This window comes from Zerene cesonia, unplaced genomic scaffold (assembly GCF_012273895.1).
Source record: "Zerene cesonia ecotype Mississippi unplaced genomic scaffold, Zerene_cesonia_1.1 Zces_u007, whole genome shotgun sequence".
NCBI classification, from domain to species: domain Eukaryota; kingdom Metazoa; phylum Arthropoda; class Insecta; order Lepidoptera; family Pieridae; genus Zerene; species Zerene cesonia.
Genome location: NW_024045137.1, coordinates 843,574 through 861,568, shown reverse-complemented (window position 1 = coordinate 861,568; position 17,995 = coordinate 843,574). Strand labels below are relative to the sequence as shown.

General features: G+C 43.6%; 1 protein-coding gene across 1 annotated transcript in view; it reads right to left on the bottom strand.

Annotated features, from left to right (window-relative positions):
- Nucleotides 1–17,995, bottom strand: part of LOC119839015 (putative U5 small nuclear ribonucleoprotein 200 kDa helicase) — a 37,983-nt gene that overhangs the window by 6,827 nt on the left and 13,161 nt on the right. Inside the window, exons 13-33 of the mRNA XM_038365183.1 lie at nucleotides 17,739–17,942; nucleotides 16,896–17,002; nucleotides 16,278–16,395; nucleotides 15,591–15,688; nucleotides 14,955–15,117; nucleotides 14,519–14,696; nucleotides 13,926–14,087; nucleotides 13,070–13,205; nucleotides 11,273–11,504; nucleotides 10,479–10,656; nucleotides 9,570–9,676; nucleotides 9,146–9,370; nucleotides 7,996–8,177; nucleotides 6,741–6,921; nucleotides 6,026–6,253; nucleotides 5,560–5,660; nucleotides 5,158–5,288; nucleotides 4,150–4,289; nucleotides 3,683–3,919; nucleotides 2,184–2,365; nucleotides 444–615 (exon numbers count right to left, since the gene is read on the bottom strand). Coding sequence (XP_038221111.1) covers nucleotides 444–615; nucleotides 2,184–2,365; nucleotides 3,683–3,919; nucleotides 4,150–4,289; nucleotides 5,158–5,288; nucleotides 5,560–5,660; nucleotides 6,026–6,253; nucleotides 6,741–6,921; nucleotides 7,996–8,177; nucleotides 9,146–9,370; nucleotides 9,570–9,676; nucleotides 10,479–10,656; nucleotides 11,273–11,504; nucleotides 13,070–13,205; nucleotides 13,926–14,087; nucleotides 14,519–14,696; nucleotides 14,955–15,117; nucleotides 15,591–15,688; nucleotides 16,278–16,395; nucleotides 16,896–17,002; nucleotides 17,739–17,942 — 3,462 coding nt within the window. The remainder of the gene's footprint in view (nucleotides 1–443; nucleotides 616–2,183; nucleotides 2,366–3,682; nucleotides 3,920–4,149; nucleotides 4,290–5,157; nucleotides 5,289–5,559; nucleotides 5,661–6,025; nucleotides 6,254–6,740; nucleotides 6,922–7,995; nucleotides 8,178–9,145; nucleotides 9,371–9,569; nucleotides 9,677–10,478; nucleotides 10,657–11,272; nucleotides 11,505–13,069; nucleotides 13,206–13,925; nucleotides 14,088–14,518; nucleotides 14,697–14,954; nucleotides 15,118–15,590; nucleotides 15,689–16,277; nucleotides 16,396–16,895; nucleotides 17,003–17,738; nucleotides 17,943–17,995) is intronic.

Sequence of the window (17,995 nt, the reverse complement as noted above, 5' to 3'; positions counted from 1 at the left end):
TATAATTGGAATCTCGGAATCGGCTCCAACGATTTTCATGAAATTTAGTAGTTAGGGTTTCGGGGGCGAATAATCGATCTAACTAGGAATTTTTTTTAGAAAAAGTCATATTCGTGTTCGTAGATAGCTGGACAACTGAAATAATGTCATATTCGTGTTTTATTCGTCTTTTTTTTTCCTGACATCTATTGGTGAATAATAATACTATTTTGCTTCGTAGATAGCTGGACAACTGAAATAATGTCATATTCGTGTTTTATTCGTCTTTTTTTTTTCCTGACATCTATAGGTGAATAATAATACTATTTTGCTTCGTAGATAGCTGGACAACTGAAATAACACATAGGCACTTTCTATACCGATATTCCTACGGGATACGGACTTACGCGGTTTCAACCGCGGGTCACACAGCTAGTAAGAATAAATAAAAGTGCAAAGCGCACCTCGAGCGGCAGACAGTCGTTGAGCAGCTTGGTGAAGAAGCCCTTGTGGTGCGCGGCGCACATCAGCACGGCCACCGAGTGCTCGTCCTCCAGCGGGCGGCACGCGCGGCCCAGCATCTGCAGGATCGTCGTGATCGGGTACTGCTCGTAGCAGTGCAGCTTGCCGTTGTACCTGTGCGTCATTCGTCATAATAATAATCTATATCTTATATATAAAATTCTCGTGTCACAATGTTAGTCTCTATACTCCTCCGAAACAGCTTGACCGATTCCTCTGAAATTTGGTAAGCATATTGGGTAGGTCTGAGAATCGGCTAACATCTATTTTTCATACCGCTAAACGATAAGAGTAAGGCAGAACAGCGTTTGCCGGTTGCAGCTAGTATATATATAAAATAAAGTGGTGTTAGTTACACTATTTATAACTGAAGAACGGATTAAACAATTTGGCTGAAAATTTGTGCAGAGGTAGCTTGGACCCAGAAGACGGACATAGGATAGTTTTTATCTCGGAAATCCCACGGGAAGGGGAACATGCGAGAAAAACCCCGGGTCTAAGTTTCCTGCGACTACGCGGGCATAGCTGCGGGCGGATAGCTAGTAATAATTAAAATTCAATATTGTACACAAAGAAATTGACAAAAAATAAATAAATACAGCACAAGAAGTTGAGATACGGAAGGCGGTCTTATCGCTATTGAGCGATTTCTACCATACAACCACAAAGCAAAGGAAAAGCTGCGAAGGAAGAGAGTAGGCGTCGTACAAAATGGAAATTTCATCACAGATACATGCGTGGTAAATATAAAGATAGATAAATACATATTAACAAAAAATACATACATATATATAAATATTGTATACAGAAATAGGTTAAGACATGTGACATATGTTACTATAAAAAAAACACATATATAAAAAACATCAGCATTATACATCAGCACACTGAAATGTAGTGTGTCGCGGTACTGCAGTGCATGTGTTTCAATGCATTGGTATGACAATGCACTCTATGGAGTGCAGTGTGTTCTAGTGCAGTGCCGTGCAACGAAGTGTCACATGTTCCAGACTTTGTCCACTTCAGAAGCAGTGTAGTGTTATGTACTCCACTTCAATAGAAATTACTTAATGGGTAAATTCCCTAAGTTGTGACGAAACAGAAAACTTACTCCAAATAGAAGAATAAAATAGCTCACTCACACACAAACACACACACACACACACACACACACACTTTTCTTATTATATGATTACTTAAATATTTATAATTTACAACTTTATCGTTAAGAATACATTCTAAAATTGTCTGTTGGGGTTTTATTACAGGCCTTGGCTTAGTGCGGCAGCAGAGGCTTTCACCTATTTTTCTGATAAATGTTGCATTGTATAACTTATTTATTATTAAGCAACTTATATATATACGTATGTATCCTTTTTGGTGACAATAAGATTTTTATTATTAATATCACGCAGTCTATTTCCTCCACAATTGAAGCAGGCCCGTTTTCTTTTCCTCACCCTTCCCAGTCTATTCCTTTTTCCAATCGACAATCCTTTCCTCTTGCTTATCCCCTTAAAAACGTGTATAACTTTCGCAGCAACCCTCAGCTAATGTTCACGGGCACGGCTCAGTTGCCCGGTATGACATAAAAGTCAGCCAGTGTCACGTAGTGCAGTGTAGTGTAGTGTAGTGTAGTGTAGTGTATTGCAGTGCAGTGCAGTGCGTCCCGGGCCACTCACACGTGCGTGTCCGCGACGATGACGGTGTGCGCGTGCGCGGCGAACGCGTAGGCCAGCTCGGCCGCCACCACGCACAGCTGCAGCGCGCCGCACTCCAGCAGCTGCTGCACCACGCGCCGGTCGCCCGCCTCCACGCCCTCGTGCAGGTACGCCACGCCCGCAGACACCGTCTCCTTCAGCATCTGGTGGGGAGGAGAAGGGGGGGATCAATGTAGCATAATTTGGCAGTCGCGGGGAGATCACAGTTTATAATATAACTAGCTGTGACCCGCGGTTGAAACCGCGTAAGCGTGCTGCGTAACCGTATCCCGTAGGAATATCGGTATAAAAAGTGCCTATGTGTTATTTCAGTTGTCCAGCTATCTACGAAGCAAAATAGTATTATTATTCACCAATAGATGTCAGGAAAAAAAAAACACGAATAAAACATGAATATGACATTTTCTAAAAAAAATTCCTAGCTAGATCGATTTATCGCTCCCGAAACCTATACTAAATTTCATGAAAATCGTTGGAGCCGATTCCGAAATTCAAATTATATATATATATATATACAAGAATTGCTCGTTTAAAGGTATTAGATAAGGGGACGGAAGAAAGAGAGAAAAAAAGATAGAGATAGAGAACAGGCAAAGAAGCAAGTACGTTGAAATTTAATTTTTACTTTTTTAGCATTGAAATGCTTTACAAAAGAGAAATTTTGAAAGAATAGAAAAAATTCGATCACGAGGCGGGATTCGAATTTACTATGGTTAGGCAAAAAACGCGGGTTCGAATCCCCGCCTCGTGATCGAATTTTTTCTATTCTTTCAAAATTTCTCAAGTATGTTGAAAACAGATTCTATTTTAACAACACATCGATGAGCCATGGGCTTAGACGCTGGCGTGTCTGCCTGCCGTTGTCCATCAGCGGGTAGTCTCGTCCCAGTGTATTAGAATATATGCCTCATAATAAAAATGGCGTTTATTTTGAGATTTGTGATGGGCGAACACAATATCATTTACGTTTCTGATAACTTTTTTTTACTAATTTATAAAATGAAGCCAAAACACATTTTTTTTAACACGCTGTATACAAAGAATTTATATTTGTGTTCTGATTGGCGGCACTGAGCTGAAATGAACGTTCTAGTTTAAGAAAACACGGCTATATTCTATCCTACTTAATAATATAATATAATATAATGTTATTAATATTAATCCTACTAATATTATAAATGCGAAAGTGTGAAAGGATGTACGTGTGTGTGTTTGTTGCTCTTTCACGCAAAAACTACTGAACCGATTGCAATGAAATTTAGTACGTAGACAGCTGGACAACTGGAATAACATATTCAGGCAACTTTTTATTCCGATATTAGTACGGGATACGGGCTTACACGGGTGTAACCGTGAAGCTAGTGTATCAATATTCGAATGGTTTAAAGCAAAACAAGAGAATAGATAGGACAAGGGAATAGAGAGAGGAACAGAGAGAAAGAGAGTGAGTGAGAGCTGACCTTGTCGTGTATCTTGGCGAGGAACGGCTGTACCAGATCGGGGCGGGCGTGCAGGAACCTGGCGGGGCGGCCGGCCGCCGCGGCCAGCGCCAGCAGGTCGGCGGCCAGCAGGCGCGAGTGCCGGCGCGACGGCACGAACACCACCGCAGGTTTGGTGCCCGCGTGACGCAGGATCGCGTTGTAGATCGGCTTCGTCATCGCGGCCAGCCGGGACGGCGCGTGCGATATGTTGAAGCCCTGGGTTTAGAGCATCATCATCATCATCATCAGTATCAAAAGGTTTAATGGTCACAGCGGGCAACTGAGCTAGTGGTTCGCCTTATGGTAAGCGATCACCACCGCCCGTGAACAGAGAAGTGGTAGTGCCTTTGCGAATGCGCTTCCCGCTTTTATAGGGATAAGGAAAGGCTTAACGACTGGAAGGAATCTATCAATTCACCCCGAACCCCCCCCCCCCCCCCCCTCACCTGTATGTGCAGCTCGAGCGGCAGCGGCCGCACGCTGGGGTGGAAGTTGAAGGTCGCGTTCGCGTTGCAGCCGAGCCACTGCGCCACGTCGCGCGCGTCCGCCAGCGGCAGCGACAGCGCCACTATGCGGATGCTGCGCCCTGAGGGGGGAAGGGAAGAGAAATTAGAAAAAACGCTCAAGCGCGAGTCGGATTCCGCTAGATAACTGGCATGGGTAGAGAAATCACAATTATAAAAAAAAACGGTCAAGTGCGAGTCGGACTCTGCGAGATAATGCGATGCGAGGTAACTGCAGAACATACATTGGTCACACACACACACACACATATCTGATTATTTCAATGGGCCATCTATCACGGTTCACAAGGTATAGTCCCATAACAGACAGATAATTGAAATAATCACTGATTATTATTACGTATTTCCGTTGCCGCTATAGAACGCAACGAATTGTGCAAAATGGAGGTTACGCAACGCAAAGACAGATTCATGGACAGCTAGTCTTAGGATACGGAAGCCTAAGTGATTAATTTCGTTAAGCGAACATACAGCAATACTTCATTACGTAATGGCATTAAACAAAATGCGTTCAGATGTCGTCGCTCCTTGGGCGAAACCATGAAGATAGCAGCTAGTTGCCAGCAGCATATCAACAGCAATTCGTTGTCATACATGTTGACAGCAAACCTAGTTATCAGCAACTAATTCCCAAATATGTTGACAGCAACCACTTGTAAGCAACTAGTTATCAGCAACTAATTCCCAAATATGTTGACAGCAACCACTTGTAAGCAACTAGTTATCAGAAACTAATTCCCAAATATGTTGACAGCAACCACTTGTAAGCAACTAGTTATCAGCAAATAATTCCCAAATATGTTGACAGCAACCATTTATCAGCAACACGCTGTCGGCATATAGTTATCAGCATTTAGTTGACAGCAACCTCGCAAATCAGCCCGTAACCGTACACCGCCCCCCCTCTCCCCTCCCCCGCGCCCCACTCACCAATCTGCGAGGCGATGTATCTCATGCGGGAGCACACGACCTCCAGCACGGGCCCCTCCTCGCCGCCGAGCAGCTGCAGCGCGTCCACTATGAGCAGCGACACGCTCTGCACCGACTTGCGCACTTTCCAACTGCGGACGAAAAGGGAAGTTATGGAGTCATATCTCTCTCTCTCTCTCTCTCTCTCTCTCTCTTTGCTCAAGGGAGGGTAATTACCCCTATTATAATTTTATTAAATTATCTGAAGTAATTTTATAGTTATATTTTCTCCAACAGACTTACAACGGACAACGGACGCAAAAGGGGAGTTATGGAGTTATCTCTCTCTGTCTCTCTTTGCTCAAGGGTGAGTAATAAATAAACTGAAGTTATTTTTTTTTTTTGTATAACATAACGACTCACCGTCTGGACAGCACGTCCCACTTGTCCGCCGTCGTTATGATGATCTGCCCCTTGTTGAGGAGTTTGTGGTCGGTCGCCGTTTCGCCCGTTAGCTGCACCACCTGGAGTTATATTCGACATATTATTTTAAAACACTTTTAAATAGAAACAAAACTATTGAATATTCAACGAATCCATTAGCAACTAACAAATGCTGTCAAAATTACTACCTAAATCTACTAAATACTATCAATATTTACCATATACTACCAAAATGCGTCTAAAATATACCAAATCCCTCGAAAATTCTACTTTATTAGAATTATCAAATCAAATATCAAATAACTAATAAGATTTCTTTTTACATTTTATTTGAATTTCTCTTCAGTCATACGTCAAAAACGGAACACAGATAACAAAACCTAGCGAGATTACTCAAATTTAGCAAGGTGCAAAAAAAAAAAAATTAACGTTAACACCACCCCACCTTCAAGTTGAACCTGGTCGCGAACTTGTGATACCAGTCCGCGTAGACGATGTCCGCGAGCGCGTCCTTCGGCAGCAGGTAGACCGCCCTCGGCGCGGGAGCGCCCGGCGCTGATGCTGCAGCGGACAGCAGCCGCAGCAGCGCCAGCTCGGCGACCACCGACTTGCCGGAGCCGGCCGGCGCGCCCACGAACACGTTCTCGTCCGAATTGTACACCGCGTTGAACACCTGGACATCAAATGGAATTCAAATTATTGCATCTAAATATATATGTATACCTTAAAGGGGACTGTCCGACATAGTGATCTATCAACGCACAGCCCAAACCACTGGACGGATCGGGCTGGAATTTGGCATGCAGATAGATGTTATGACGTAGGCATCCGCTAACAAAGGATTTCGAAAAATTCTGCCCCCACGGGGATAAAATAGGGGACGGAAGTTCTGAAAAGTAATTGAGACCGCGCGAGCGAAGCTGCGGGCAACAGCTAGTGCTTTATAAATGAGAAATTCTTAAAGAATAAAAAAGGAAAAGGCTGAGCGTTGCTACGGTTTGGCAAACGCGATAAAGACGCGCGTTCGAATGTCGTATAGTGAAAAAGTTTTTAAACAGCAGCATGCTACCATTTTACGACCGTCTCCAGCAGCGGTGGGGTACTCCCCCGCTGCGAGCTAGCCCAATCCGTGCCGGAGCGTGCCCGTTCGTGCACTTTACCTGAGTCTGCACCGGGTTGAACTGCGGGAAACTGTCGGCGTACAGCTCCTCATACTTGGAGTTCCGCAGGGCGGATATCGGCAGCGGCTGCAGGTCCAGCAACTCGGTGGGCGGCAGGTTCTTCTCGGGCAGGATCAGGTGGCGGAACGACACCGGCAGCTGGGTCTCCGCTGCTATCCACCTGGAATCACGTGGCGGATTATTTATTTATTTATTACTAGCTTCCGCCCGCAATTATGCCCACGTGGAATTAGGACATTTAGAATTTATTAAATAACTGTCTGTCTATTCCTGTTTTATCCCAAGGGAGCAATTTATCGGGATAAAGAGTATCCTATCACCCAAGTCAGCTCATACCCTGTCTGTACACCAAATTACATCAACAGTTCAGTAGTTTCAGCGTGATTGACGGACAAACACCCACACAAACAAACTTTCACATTTATAATGTTATTGTGAAAGTGTGATTAAGTGTGATTTATTGCACTTATTTACGCGGAGAGAAATAAAGAAACAAAGAGATAATTTACAAATATAGGTAGGATTAGTGAGTTACGTTTCGAAGGTGTGTACGAGTCTAGTGTCAGTGTTTGGTGTCAATGTTAGTGTACAATACAGTTTATATATACGGTGTATATTCAGTGCACTCAGGAGTGTTTATTTATTTATTTAAAGACACATATAATACACACTATCACTACAGTTATTTCCAATTTGATAGAGGTATTTACATTTACAATAACATTACAATAATAAATATACAATTTATAAATTTTAATATAGACGTACCAAACAGAGACGTAATCTTTTTAAAAATCAGTGTGGCAACTGCGTTGCTGCGTAGGCTGAGTGGCTACCCCATTTGGCTCCACTTTATGTATATTATTTCTATATTTTTTTAATTTTTCTTTGTTTAATTGTTTTCTTGTGTTAGCTTTTTTATTGATTTTTTGTTTTCATGATTGTATTGTTTTGTCTTATGATATTGTTTTTTTTTTTAATTGTAATTTTGTGGAGTCAAATAAATGTTTCTTTCTTTCTTTCTTTAAAACTATATTAATTTCTGGAAAATCTCATGCACATCGGGCAAATAGGCACACGGAGGCCAGTTTGTGACGACAGTAATGGATTGTTAGAGAGTGTTGCACTTATATCGTGTACGTGTCTAGTGTCTAGTGTCTATAGTGTTAGTGTGTGTGTCCCCCCCCCACTTTTACACCTCCCCTCCCGTACCCGCTTCCCCGCTGACACTCACCGATCCGAGACGACCCGGAGGAAGTACTGCGGCGGCAGCGGCTCGAACACCGGCACGAACAGCTTCACGTGGTGCTCGTCGCGGCAGTATTTCTCCTTCAGCAGGAAGTACTCGTGGTGGAGTATCACCTCCGAGTCGACGTCCTCCACGAGGATCCAGAACGCCTCCGATTGGCCGTGGATCTGTCGGGAGATTGTATTTTTTAATATCGAAGTGAAAATCATTTTAAGCGGAAATATAAATCGCTTAAAAAAAATTCCGAACTAGACCAAATTCAAACAGGTGGGTGCATTAATAATAAATGGCAAAATTACCTCATAATTTTATACTGTGGGTCCCGATTTTGCTAATTACCACCAGGGTACCACTGAATATCAGAACTGAGGCGTTAAGCCTCAGGTTTCCTGAGTGGCATCCTTTTCTGGCACACCCAGCCACATATAATTGTTAAGTGTAATTTTTTTTTCTCTTTTTTTTTATTGTATGCTTCTGTTTTTTCTGTTTGATCTGTTGTGTGTGTGTGTGTATGTCTGTGTCAAAATAAATGTTTTTCTTTCTTTCTTCTTTCTTTCAAATTCAAATCCCTGACACGTATATTCTCACTCGCACAATCTCACCTGCACACCCACACACCAGCACATACTAATCCACCTTCACATACACATCCACACACACACACACACACACACACACACACACACATTTTACTATATAACATTCAACATTATTCATTCTCTCAGATATAATATATCCATTAGTAGAATAAGTACTTTATATGTGTATCATATTTTAAAAAAAATTCATCATCATTTCATTAATGTCCATAATAATTCATCAAATGTTACACGAGTATTCCATACTTATCTCGGGCTAAACTAGATTTCACAAATTAGATTATAAGCAACAGATTTAACAAAATATTGTGCAGATAACCATTTGCGATGAGTTAAATAAATAATAATTATATTACTATAATAGTAATCTTTTTTAGCCAGTGCTTCCCGTGTTTGCCCATTACCATTTAGTCTAGCTCTGACAATTTGAAGACGCTGTAGTAATTTTTTTAAAATTGTTTTTTTCTTTATTGTTGTGTGTTAAAACCGCGGTTAACATTTTATCCAAAAAATCGTTCCACATCCCATTAGCCCACCTTCTCATCCCACTGGAAGTCCGGCGTGATCGTCAGCTCCACCCTGAGTGTCGACCTGGTGATCGGCTGGATGTGCGTCGCCAGCTCGAGCTTCGGGAACTGGTGCACGTACTTGTGCATCATCTTGCCCAGCTTGGGCGCGCGCACCAGCTCGCCGATCTCGTTCGGCCCCAGCTCGTACAGCTTCTCCCACGGGAAGTTCTTCTTTTCCAGCTTTTTGATCACCTGACGCATGGAAAAGGGAACGGATTACAAGACATTATGATCGTGGCTCAGTGGTAAGGACCGAGGTCCTTCAATAGAAAAGTCGGGAGTTCGATAACGGAAAAACGTGCAAAAAATAAACAGATTCATCTGAAGATAAATAGACGCATTCTCTAATTTTTTTTTTTCCATTTTATTCGAACAAACTGAAATCCCTCACCTCCTCCGGCATTTTCCTGAACTGTCTGAGCGGCGACATCGACTGCCACATGCGCCGGTCCACCATTTTGCACAGGGCGAGCGTCTTGTCCACCAGCTGCGCCCAACCTGGAAGGACAACGTGTGGGAAACGTATGTTATATTTGGGTACCGTAATGTAAGTAAATTTAGGCAAAAACTCTAATCTTCTCGGTGATCTTCGTTTTTGAAACACAAAGCTTGAGTTCAGCATATGAATGAGTTATTGTCTCCTTTAGAAAAAATTGTCAAATCTAGACTAAATTTAAATAGGACCACTCGGCTGGCACTAGATTTCAAAAAGAAAAAAAAAAATCAGTTAAAAATCAATTTACTCAGTGGAAAAAGCACACATTTTTCTGACCTTTGACCTCAACTTAATCTTTTCCAAGGTTCGGAACGATGAAGAACTTTGAAAAGTTCTTTTTAAAGAATAGAAAAAATTTGATCACGAGGCAGGATTCGAACCTGCATATCTTGCCTAACCGTAGCAACGCCTAGCCTCTCGGCCACCCGTGATCCTGCCACAGTAATCGAATTTCTTCTACTCTTTTGGTTTCATGTGCCTAAGGGAAATTCGATTACTGTGGCAGGATCACGGGTGGCCGAGAGGCTAGGCGTTGCTACGGTTAGGCAAGATACGCAGGTTCGAATCCTGCCTCGTGATCAAATTTTTTCTATTCTTTAAAAATTTCTCATTTATAAAGCATTTCAATGCTATAAAACTAAACATTAAGTTCTTTTTAGTGAAAAATTTTACTCATTTTCAGCTAAATGGATACTTAAGTCCCACGTCTAGATTGACCGGACCAAACACACGGAACGAACATCATATAACCAATCAGTCCCCTGGCCAAATGGTCCGCCCGAATATCAGTCCCCTGGCACTCACCCCTGTGCAAAACGATCTCAAATATGGCCCGCAGCAGCCGGCAGGCGGATTGCGTCACGTACACCATGTCGGCCATCAGCGCGAAGCCCTCCAGCTTCAGCTGCGAGATGTAGGCTTGCAGGAGGACGTTTATCTTGGCTGACGGTTCCTCGATGCTTTCCTTTATCGGTATAGGCACCTGGGGATTGACAGGAAACGAATAAAAATCAGCTCCAATGGCCCCTTCGCTGAAGCGGCTCGTCGGAATGCAGTGGGGTTTTTAGTCGGTAAGAATCCGACATAACCCACGGTTACGCCCCCCAAGGACTGTGGGCATCTATGCGAGATATCCCCACTCAAAAAATTAACACTATTTCATTGATTTGCTTTATTGAGTTTCTTTTGGAATTTATAATAATTCCGAAGGGATTTTAAAAATTCCTAACAAAGAATACAGATAGCAAATAACAAGAACATTTTAAATGATTCATGTTGTATTAGTAGCTAGATTTGCCCGCGGCTTCGGACGCGTTATGTTCGGAGTCAAACCTCTATCCCCCCTCTTCGGTATCCTATCTTCGGTATACATAAAAATAAACTCACTGTATGTATTACAGAAATTGAATCACTGTATGTATTAAAAATAAACATCAGTCTGTTATGTAATTTTAAAGACACGCAAACGTCGAAAGGCGACTGCGTTTTATACAATGTCCAAGCTCAATAGGGATCCCCGATCGCCCACTCTATCACCTAAGTCTATAAGCCTGAGTAAGTACAATGACTCTCCCCCCCCCCCCCCCCCCCCCGCTCACCCGCTCCATCAGCTTGTGCAGCTCGAGCTTCTCCTCGTCGCGCACGGCGATGTGCTTGAACTCGGCGGAGAGCGAGAACACGCGGAACAGCTCGATCTCGCCGAGCGTCGGCTTCAGCAGCTGGCCGTAGCTCTGCATCGTCTCGTGCGTGCAGTAGTAGTGCGACGCGATGCGGCCCAGCTCCGTCGGCTGGAAGTGGCCCGACTTGCGCTCGTACTTTATCAGCCCGGCCCTGCGCGGGACGTGCGACGGATTCAATTAAACATACATAAAAATATATTTTAATACCATAAAGTGAAGTCCCGTGTCCCCTAGTGGGGTATGGGGCAGATGATGTACATCCGTTTCACTGATCGATTTTCTTTAGGGACAAGTAGGTGATCAGCCTTCTGTGTTTTGCCAGACCGAGACATTTTTTTTTGTGCGTCCCCACCGGGAATCGAACCCAGGGCCCCTCGGTTCTACGCTCACGCGTTAACCACTGTACCAAGGAGGCGAAACCAAAAATAATTAAATACCATGCTATCCTCAAATTATTTTCTTGATTTCCTTATTTTTGCTCAACCCCCTAATTTATATATTCTCTCTTCCTGTTACCTTAAGGGTTGCCTGGTAGAGATCGTTACATAGCGATAAGGCCGCCTTTTGCTTACTTATGTTATGTTCACTTTTTCTTTCTTTTTTATAAGCAATAAAGAATATAAAATATATAATATATTGTTGGAAATAAATTGACTTGCCCCATCACAACTTCATGGTGATGAAAAGTGTGAGAAAAGGCCGGGAAATGTAAAGTTCGTATCGTTTGACATTTTTTTACATATAACATAACTTTGACATTTTTTTTAAATTAGGCTGTTACTCTGTCCAAAATTTCGATTGTTAAATCATTTGATTGTGTCGTGTATCTATATCTATGATTAGTTTACAAATTTGGCCTTATCGTCGAAAAATATATCTATAACAGTCACTGGAGGCATTTCTGTACATTGGATTTTGTTGAAAAAGAGGAATTTCTTTGCGATATGGATGCCTAACCATATGAATGTATGGATATACAGAGGGGGCGGTAGAAAAATAAAGCCGCGAATATGTTATGAGGTGTCATTGGATAGGTGTTTAAAAATGAAACGGAGGTTTCTTAATAGGCATTTTACTAATATAAACAAGTAATGAGATATAAGCTCTAAAACTTTAAGTTTGTTGTGAAATTATTATTTTTTTGTATCACTGTCGCATTGGGCTTGTCCTGTTATGGCAAGTGATTTTTATAAATAAATAAATAAATAATAAATAAAAACTCGTTAGTAATGTCACTGTTGTTTCGATTCTTAGTCCAGAACCAGTAGTTTTTATACGTTATTATAAAATATATCGTCCTCCATGTCACCACATAAAAAAGTAACGGCTTTTGAATATTAAAAGAATCATCGAAATCGGTTCACCCGATAAAAATTTATGAGACAACATACATAAAACAAAAAAAAGGGGGGGTGTGTGCGACTCACACACGATAGAAGTGAAACTTCAGTAAATCGACAAAAGAACGTGATGAATATTTATAAAATATAAAATAGTATGCATATTTCTGTCTCATTCTTCGCCGGCTTCATTCTACACATTTTTGTATTTGTATCTCTTACCTGTCGTTTTTCCGTTGCATCAAGTTTGCAATCACAACGATTCTAAAAAAGTTTCACTTCAAAAACTACATTTGAATTTAGAAACTCCTGCTTTTTCCTTCAGTCATAAAAAACGACCTAAAATTTCCTTTATCCCAGAAAACATAGAACTCACTTATCCAGCAGGCTGGCGGCCGTGTGCACCAGGTCGGCGCGGTGCAGCTCCAGCAGGTTGTCGTCTTGCATCTTCTCCGGCGGTATGCCGTACAGCGCCGGCTGCCGCAGCATCCGTATGTACAGGTACGTGTAGCCTGCGTTGCGTAAAACACTTATTGCCAACAACTATCATTATTTCTTTTTCATCTAATATATAAAATTCTCGTGTCACAGTTCTCGTTGCCATACTCCTCCGAAACGGCTTGACCGATTTTGATGAAATTTTTTGTGCTTAGCCGGTATCTATGAGAATCGGCAGAACATCTATTTTTCATACCCCTAAATGATAAGAGTAAGGCAGAACAGCGTTTGCCGGGTGCAGCTAGTTATATGGTAGTTTTTTATGCCATGAACTGAGCAACTGAGCTGGTGGTTCCTCTGATAGTAAGCGATCACCACCACCCGTCAACGTTCGCAGTTGTAATATAAGCCCCCCCGCTATTAAGTGGTAAGGGGATAAGGAAACGATTTACGACTGGAAAGAAAGAATGGACTGAAACGTACGTAAAATGCACCCCCCCTCTCACCGTACGAAACACAGTAGCATGTGAACCCTATATGCACCCCATAGCATCCCGTGTCCCATGACCCATATATGCAGCGACCTGTCCACGTCCTTCACGCTTAGCGACAGTTCCCATTCGTCCCACTGTGGGTCACTACGCTCACCCCGTGTCCCATGCCCCGCTTACGAAGTGACCTGACTCCGACCTTCACGCTCAGAGCCACTTCCCATCCGGTTCCATGCGGTTCCCCGGTCGCGGTCCCCCCACACGGCCGCCCCGCGCCCCACGCCCACGCCCACTCCCACTCACCGAGCCACGTGACCGCGTCGCGCACGCTCTGCACGGAGCCGAGCACGATCTCCGCGTTGAGCATGTCGGGCAGCTTGCTCACCAGCTGCGACTCGATCGGCAGCTGCTGGTTGAGCAGCGACAGGTAGTACTGCAGCTCCGAGTGGTTCGTGATTAGGATGCCTGAATCAATACAGGAATATTAAGAAAAAATTAACGCCTAAGAATAAACGCAATATAACGTTTTATACTGAGTATAATATGTAATTAAAAATGGTGATTATAACACCTTTGATTTTGAGGGTTAATTTCTCTCTCTCTAAACCTAATTATAAAACCCGGACACCACGAAGAGGGTTAATTAAAACACCCCTTTTTTGCATCGGGGGTTAATTATAACAACCCTTTTTTGCGTCGGAGGTTAATTATAACATCCCTCTATTTACGTCGGGGGCTAACTACAACACATCTCTTTTTGCGTTAGGGGGTTTTACCACTATACACTCTATTTCCTTTGGGGGTTTACAACTATAACACTATTTGCGTCGGGGGTTTACAACAATAACAGTATATTTGCGTGGGGGGTTCACAAGTAAAACACCCCCGCCACTGACCCTCGCCCTTGGTGTCGTACTGCGGGCGGCCGGCGCGGCCCAGCATCTGCAGCACGTCGAGCGCGCCCAGCTCGGTCCAGCGGCCGCGCTCAGGGCTGTACACCTGCGTGCCCTTCACTATCACCGTGTGCGCGGGCAGGTTCACGCCCCACGCCAGCGTCGCGGTCGACACCAGCACCTGGATGGGCGGCAAAGTGTGTTGGTAAGCAACGCCAACTTTATATCATTTAATTCGAAATTGCCATAAAACTATTGCATAAGGCCATCTATTGAAGTAATTTCCGTGTGTTTTTTCTTCGTATTTTTTACGGCAGTGGATAGCCTCTCCCAACCATACCGCTCAAAGGACAACCCACCCCCACCCCCGCAGCATCGGTCTCCAACTGCCCAACCGATGCCTCCCCCATCACTCCACAGCGGCCACCAACCGACCCACCTGTATGTGCCGGTCGGCGAACAGGTCCTCCACGAGGGTCCGGTCCACGCGGCTCATGCCGGCATGATGGATCGCGAACCCGTACGGCAGCAGCTCGCGCAGCTCCGGGTTCTTCACCTGCTCCGCCTCCGTGCGGAGCACCTCCACGCTCGCCGAGCCCTCCCTGGACACCGTAAAATATACATCAGCATTTTTTTATTGTCACAGCGGGCAACTGAGCTGATGGTTCATCGGATGGTAAGCGATCACCACCGCCCATGAACAGAGCGGAGGTAGTGCCTCTGCGGACACGCCACCCGCTTTTAAGAGGTAAGGGAAAAAGTAAGAATTTACGAATGGAAAGAAGGAATTTAAAACAATTCAAATATTATGTGTATATAACTAGACGCTCGTCCCGGCTCCGCTCGGATACCAAGAGCCCTGTTTTATCCCAAGGGAGCATTTAATCGGCACAAAAAGTATCCTATCACCCAAGACAGCTCATACCATATCTGTATACCAAATTCTATCAAAATCCGTTCAGAAGTTTCAGCGTGATTGTCGGACAAACATCCAAAACAAACAGACTCTCACATTTATAATGTTAGTGTGATTTACCAGGTCATATACAGAGTCAATAATAGTAAGAAAGAGTACCTCAGAAAGTGCCCCAAGGTGTCCTTCTCGAGGCACATGTCGCGGATGGCGCGCGCCGTTTTGCCCGTCTCCTTGCGTGAATGGACAAACACAAGGATCTGCAAAAGGGAGTTTTCATTGAGAATAAACGTTATCTGAATCACAGTAATAATTTGTTTCAAATAATTATTTGAAACAAAAACCAGTGGTGGCTCAGTGGTGAGAACCTCGGACTTCAAAATCGATAAGTCGGGGTTCGAGACCGGGGCGAGCGTGCAGGAAATAAATTGATTTTTCAATTTATCTGCACATGTGGATAACATCACCACTGCTTAAAACGGTGAAGGTAAACATCGTGAGGAAACCGGCATGGCCAAGAATCAAAAGTTCGACGACATATGACATCTGCCAACCCGCACTTGGCCAGCGTGGTGGATAATGGCCTAAACCCTAGGAGGCCTGTATCCCAGAACGTGGTTTTACGAAACTTTTTTCACATGATAGATATTAAACTGACGGTCAGCTGATGGAACTATAGACTCCGCCATATTGCCTGCGGCTGCTTTGACCAGCGCCTTTTATCCCAGATCCCAAATCCGCGGCCGACCGTCACCAACAAAATTTGTGACGATGTAATAAAAGATTCACTTTAAAAAGAAGAAGAAGAGAGAAGAGAGAACAGAGAAGAGAGAAGAGAGAACAACGCACCTGGTTCCTGCCCGCGTGCTCCATCGCCTTCTCGTATACGATGTCGTTCATCACTTGGAATCGTTTCAGCGCCTTCTTCTCGGTCACGCCAATGTACTGTTGCTCGAGCGCCACCGGCCTGCCAGAGTGTAAATATATTTCTAATATATAAAATTCTCGTGTCACAGTTTTCGTTGCCATACTCCTCCGAAACGGCTTGACCGATTTTGATGAAATTTTTTGTGCTTTTCCGGTATGTATGAGGATCGGCCAACATTTATTTTTCATACCCTTAAATGATAAGAGCAAGGCAGAAAAAAGCGTAAGTCGGGTGCAGCTAGTGTATATATATAATATTTTCTGTTCGTTAGTCTCGTTATAACTCGAGAATAAATGGGCTGATTTTGTTTAATAATTAAATTATATAATTAAATTTAATTTAACTATACATAATATTGTCATGATATTCATTATATACAATAATTCAATTAAATTCAATATTGCCTAGAAGCTTTAAAAGGTAACCAACAAAAAAAAAAAAAAAATGCCTCAGTCTGATCTCACCACACTTCTCTCGTTTGAAGTCGATTAGATTAGAGTCGCTCAAAGCAAAAAGAGAAAAGAAACAATCCCGGTCACCTGAAGGAATTGTCGAAGTAGAACAGGCCCCTCTCGGGCTTGACGCGCAGGAAGGCGGCCACGTCGGTGTAGTTGGGCAGCGTGGCCGACAGCCCCACCAGCCGCACCTGCGCACGGTGCTCACATACACTTTCTGCTTCCATATTGTATTCTTCTATTTCTACTCACTTATAGTTACTCTTTCTGTCTGTGTGTCTGTTTTTCTGTCCTTCTCTGTATCTGTCTGTTAGTCTAGACCTTCTGTCTGTTTGTCTGTGCTTCTGTCAGTCTGTCTATTTGTCTACCCTTCTATCTATCTATTTGTCTGTTCTTCTGTCGGTCTATTTGTTTGTCTATCCTTCTGTCTGCCTGTCTCTCTGTCTGTCTGTATGTCTGTCTGTATGTCTGTCTGTCTGTCTATCTCTTCTCTTATCGTATAATAGATTATTGATTGGCAATCGTGCTCTGTTATTTAGGTCGCAAGTGGTACTACAACGGACGTCACTGAAAACCAGTGTTACGGAAACTATCTCTACAACTAAATACCAATGCGGGGACGATTTTAGCATCATCACTTACATTAGACAATTGTTTAATTATCACCTTACAGTATTTCTGTTTTGGTGCCAAAGAGACATGAGACAAGAGACATAGACATAGACGTATCTTACGTCTATGAATCGATTTGAATGCAATTTAGTACAGACATAGTTCGATGCCTCAGTAAGAAACGGAGATTGTGCGCAGGGTATTCAGGGACTGTCTAACTTCTCGTTCGGCAAGTAGACTGAGCCGCGAGCGAGGAGCTAGTAAAAATTTATATTACACCCCCCCCCGCTCCCTCTCCCCCCATCCCCCACTCACCGCCTCCTGCGTCTGCTCGACGGTGCGCAGAGTGCGCGCCACGAGCGCCTCCAGCACGGGGCCGCGCTCGTCGTGCAGCAGGTGTATCTCGTCGATGATCACCAGCCGCACCAGGTTGGTGAACGACCTCTCGCCACCTGGTGAACAAAAACTCGAATGTCGATTCCATATGTACACTAAACCTATCATCATCACCAGCCGATGCCATAAGACAGATCAGACATTTCTATCCCGCCTGTCAACTCACTATCTCCATC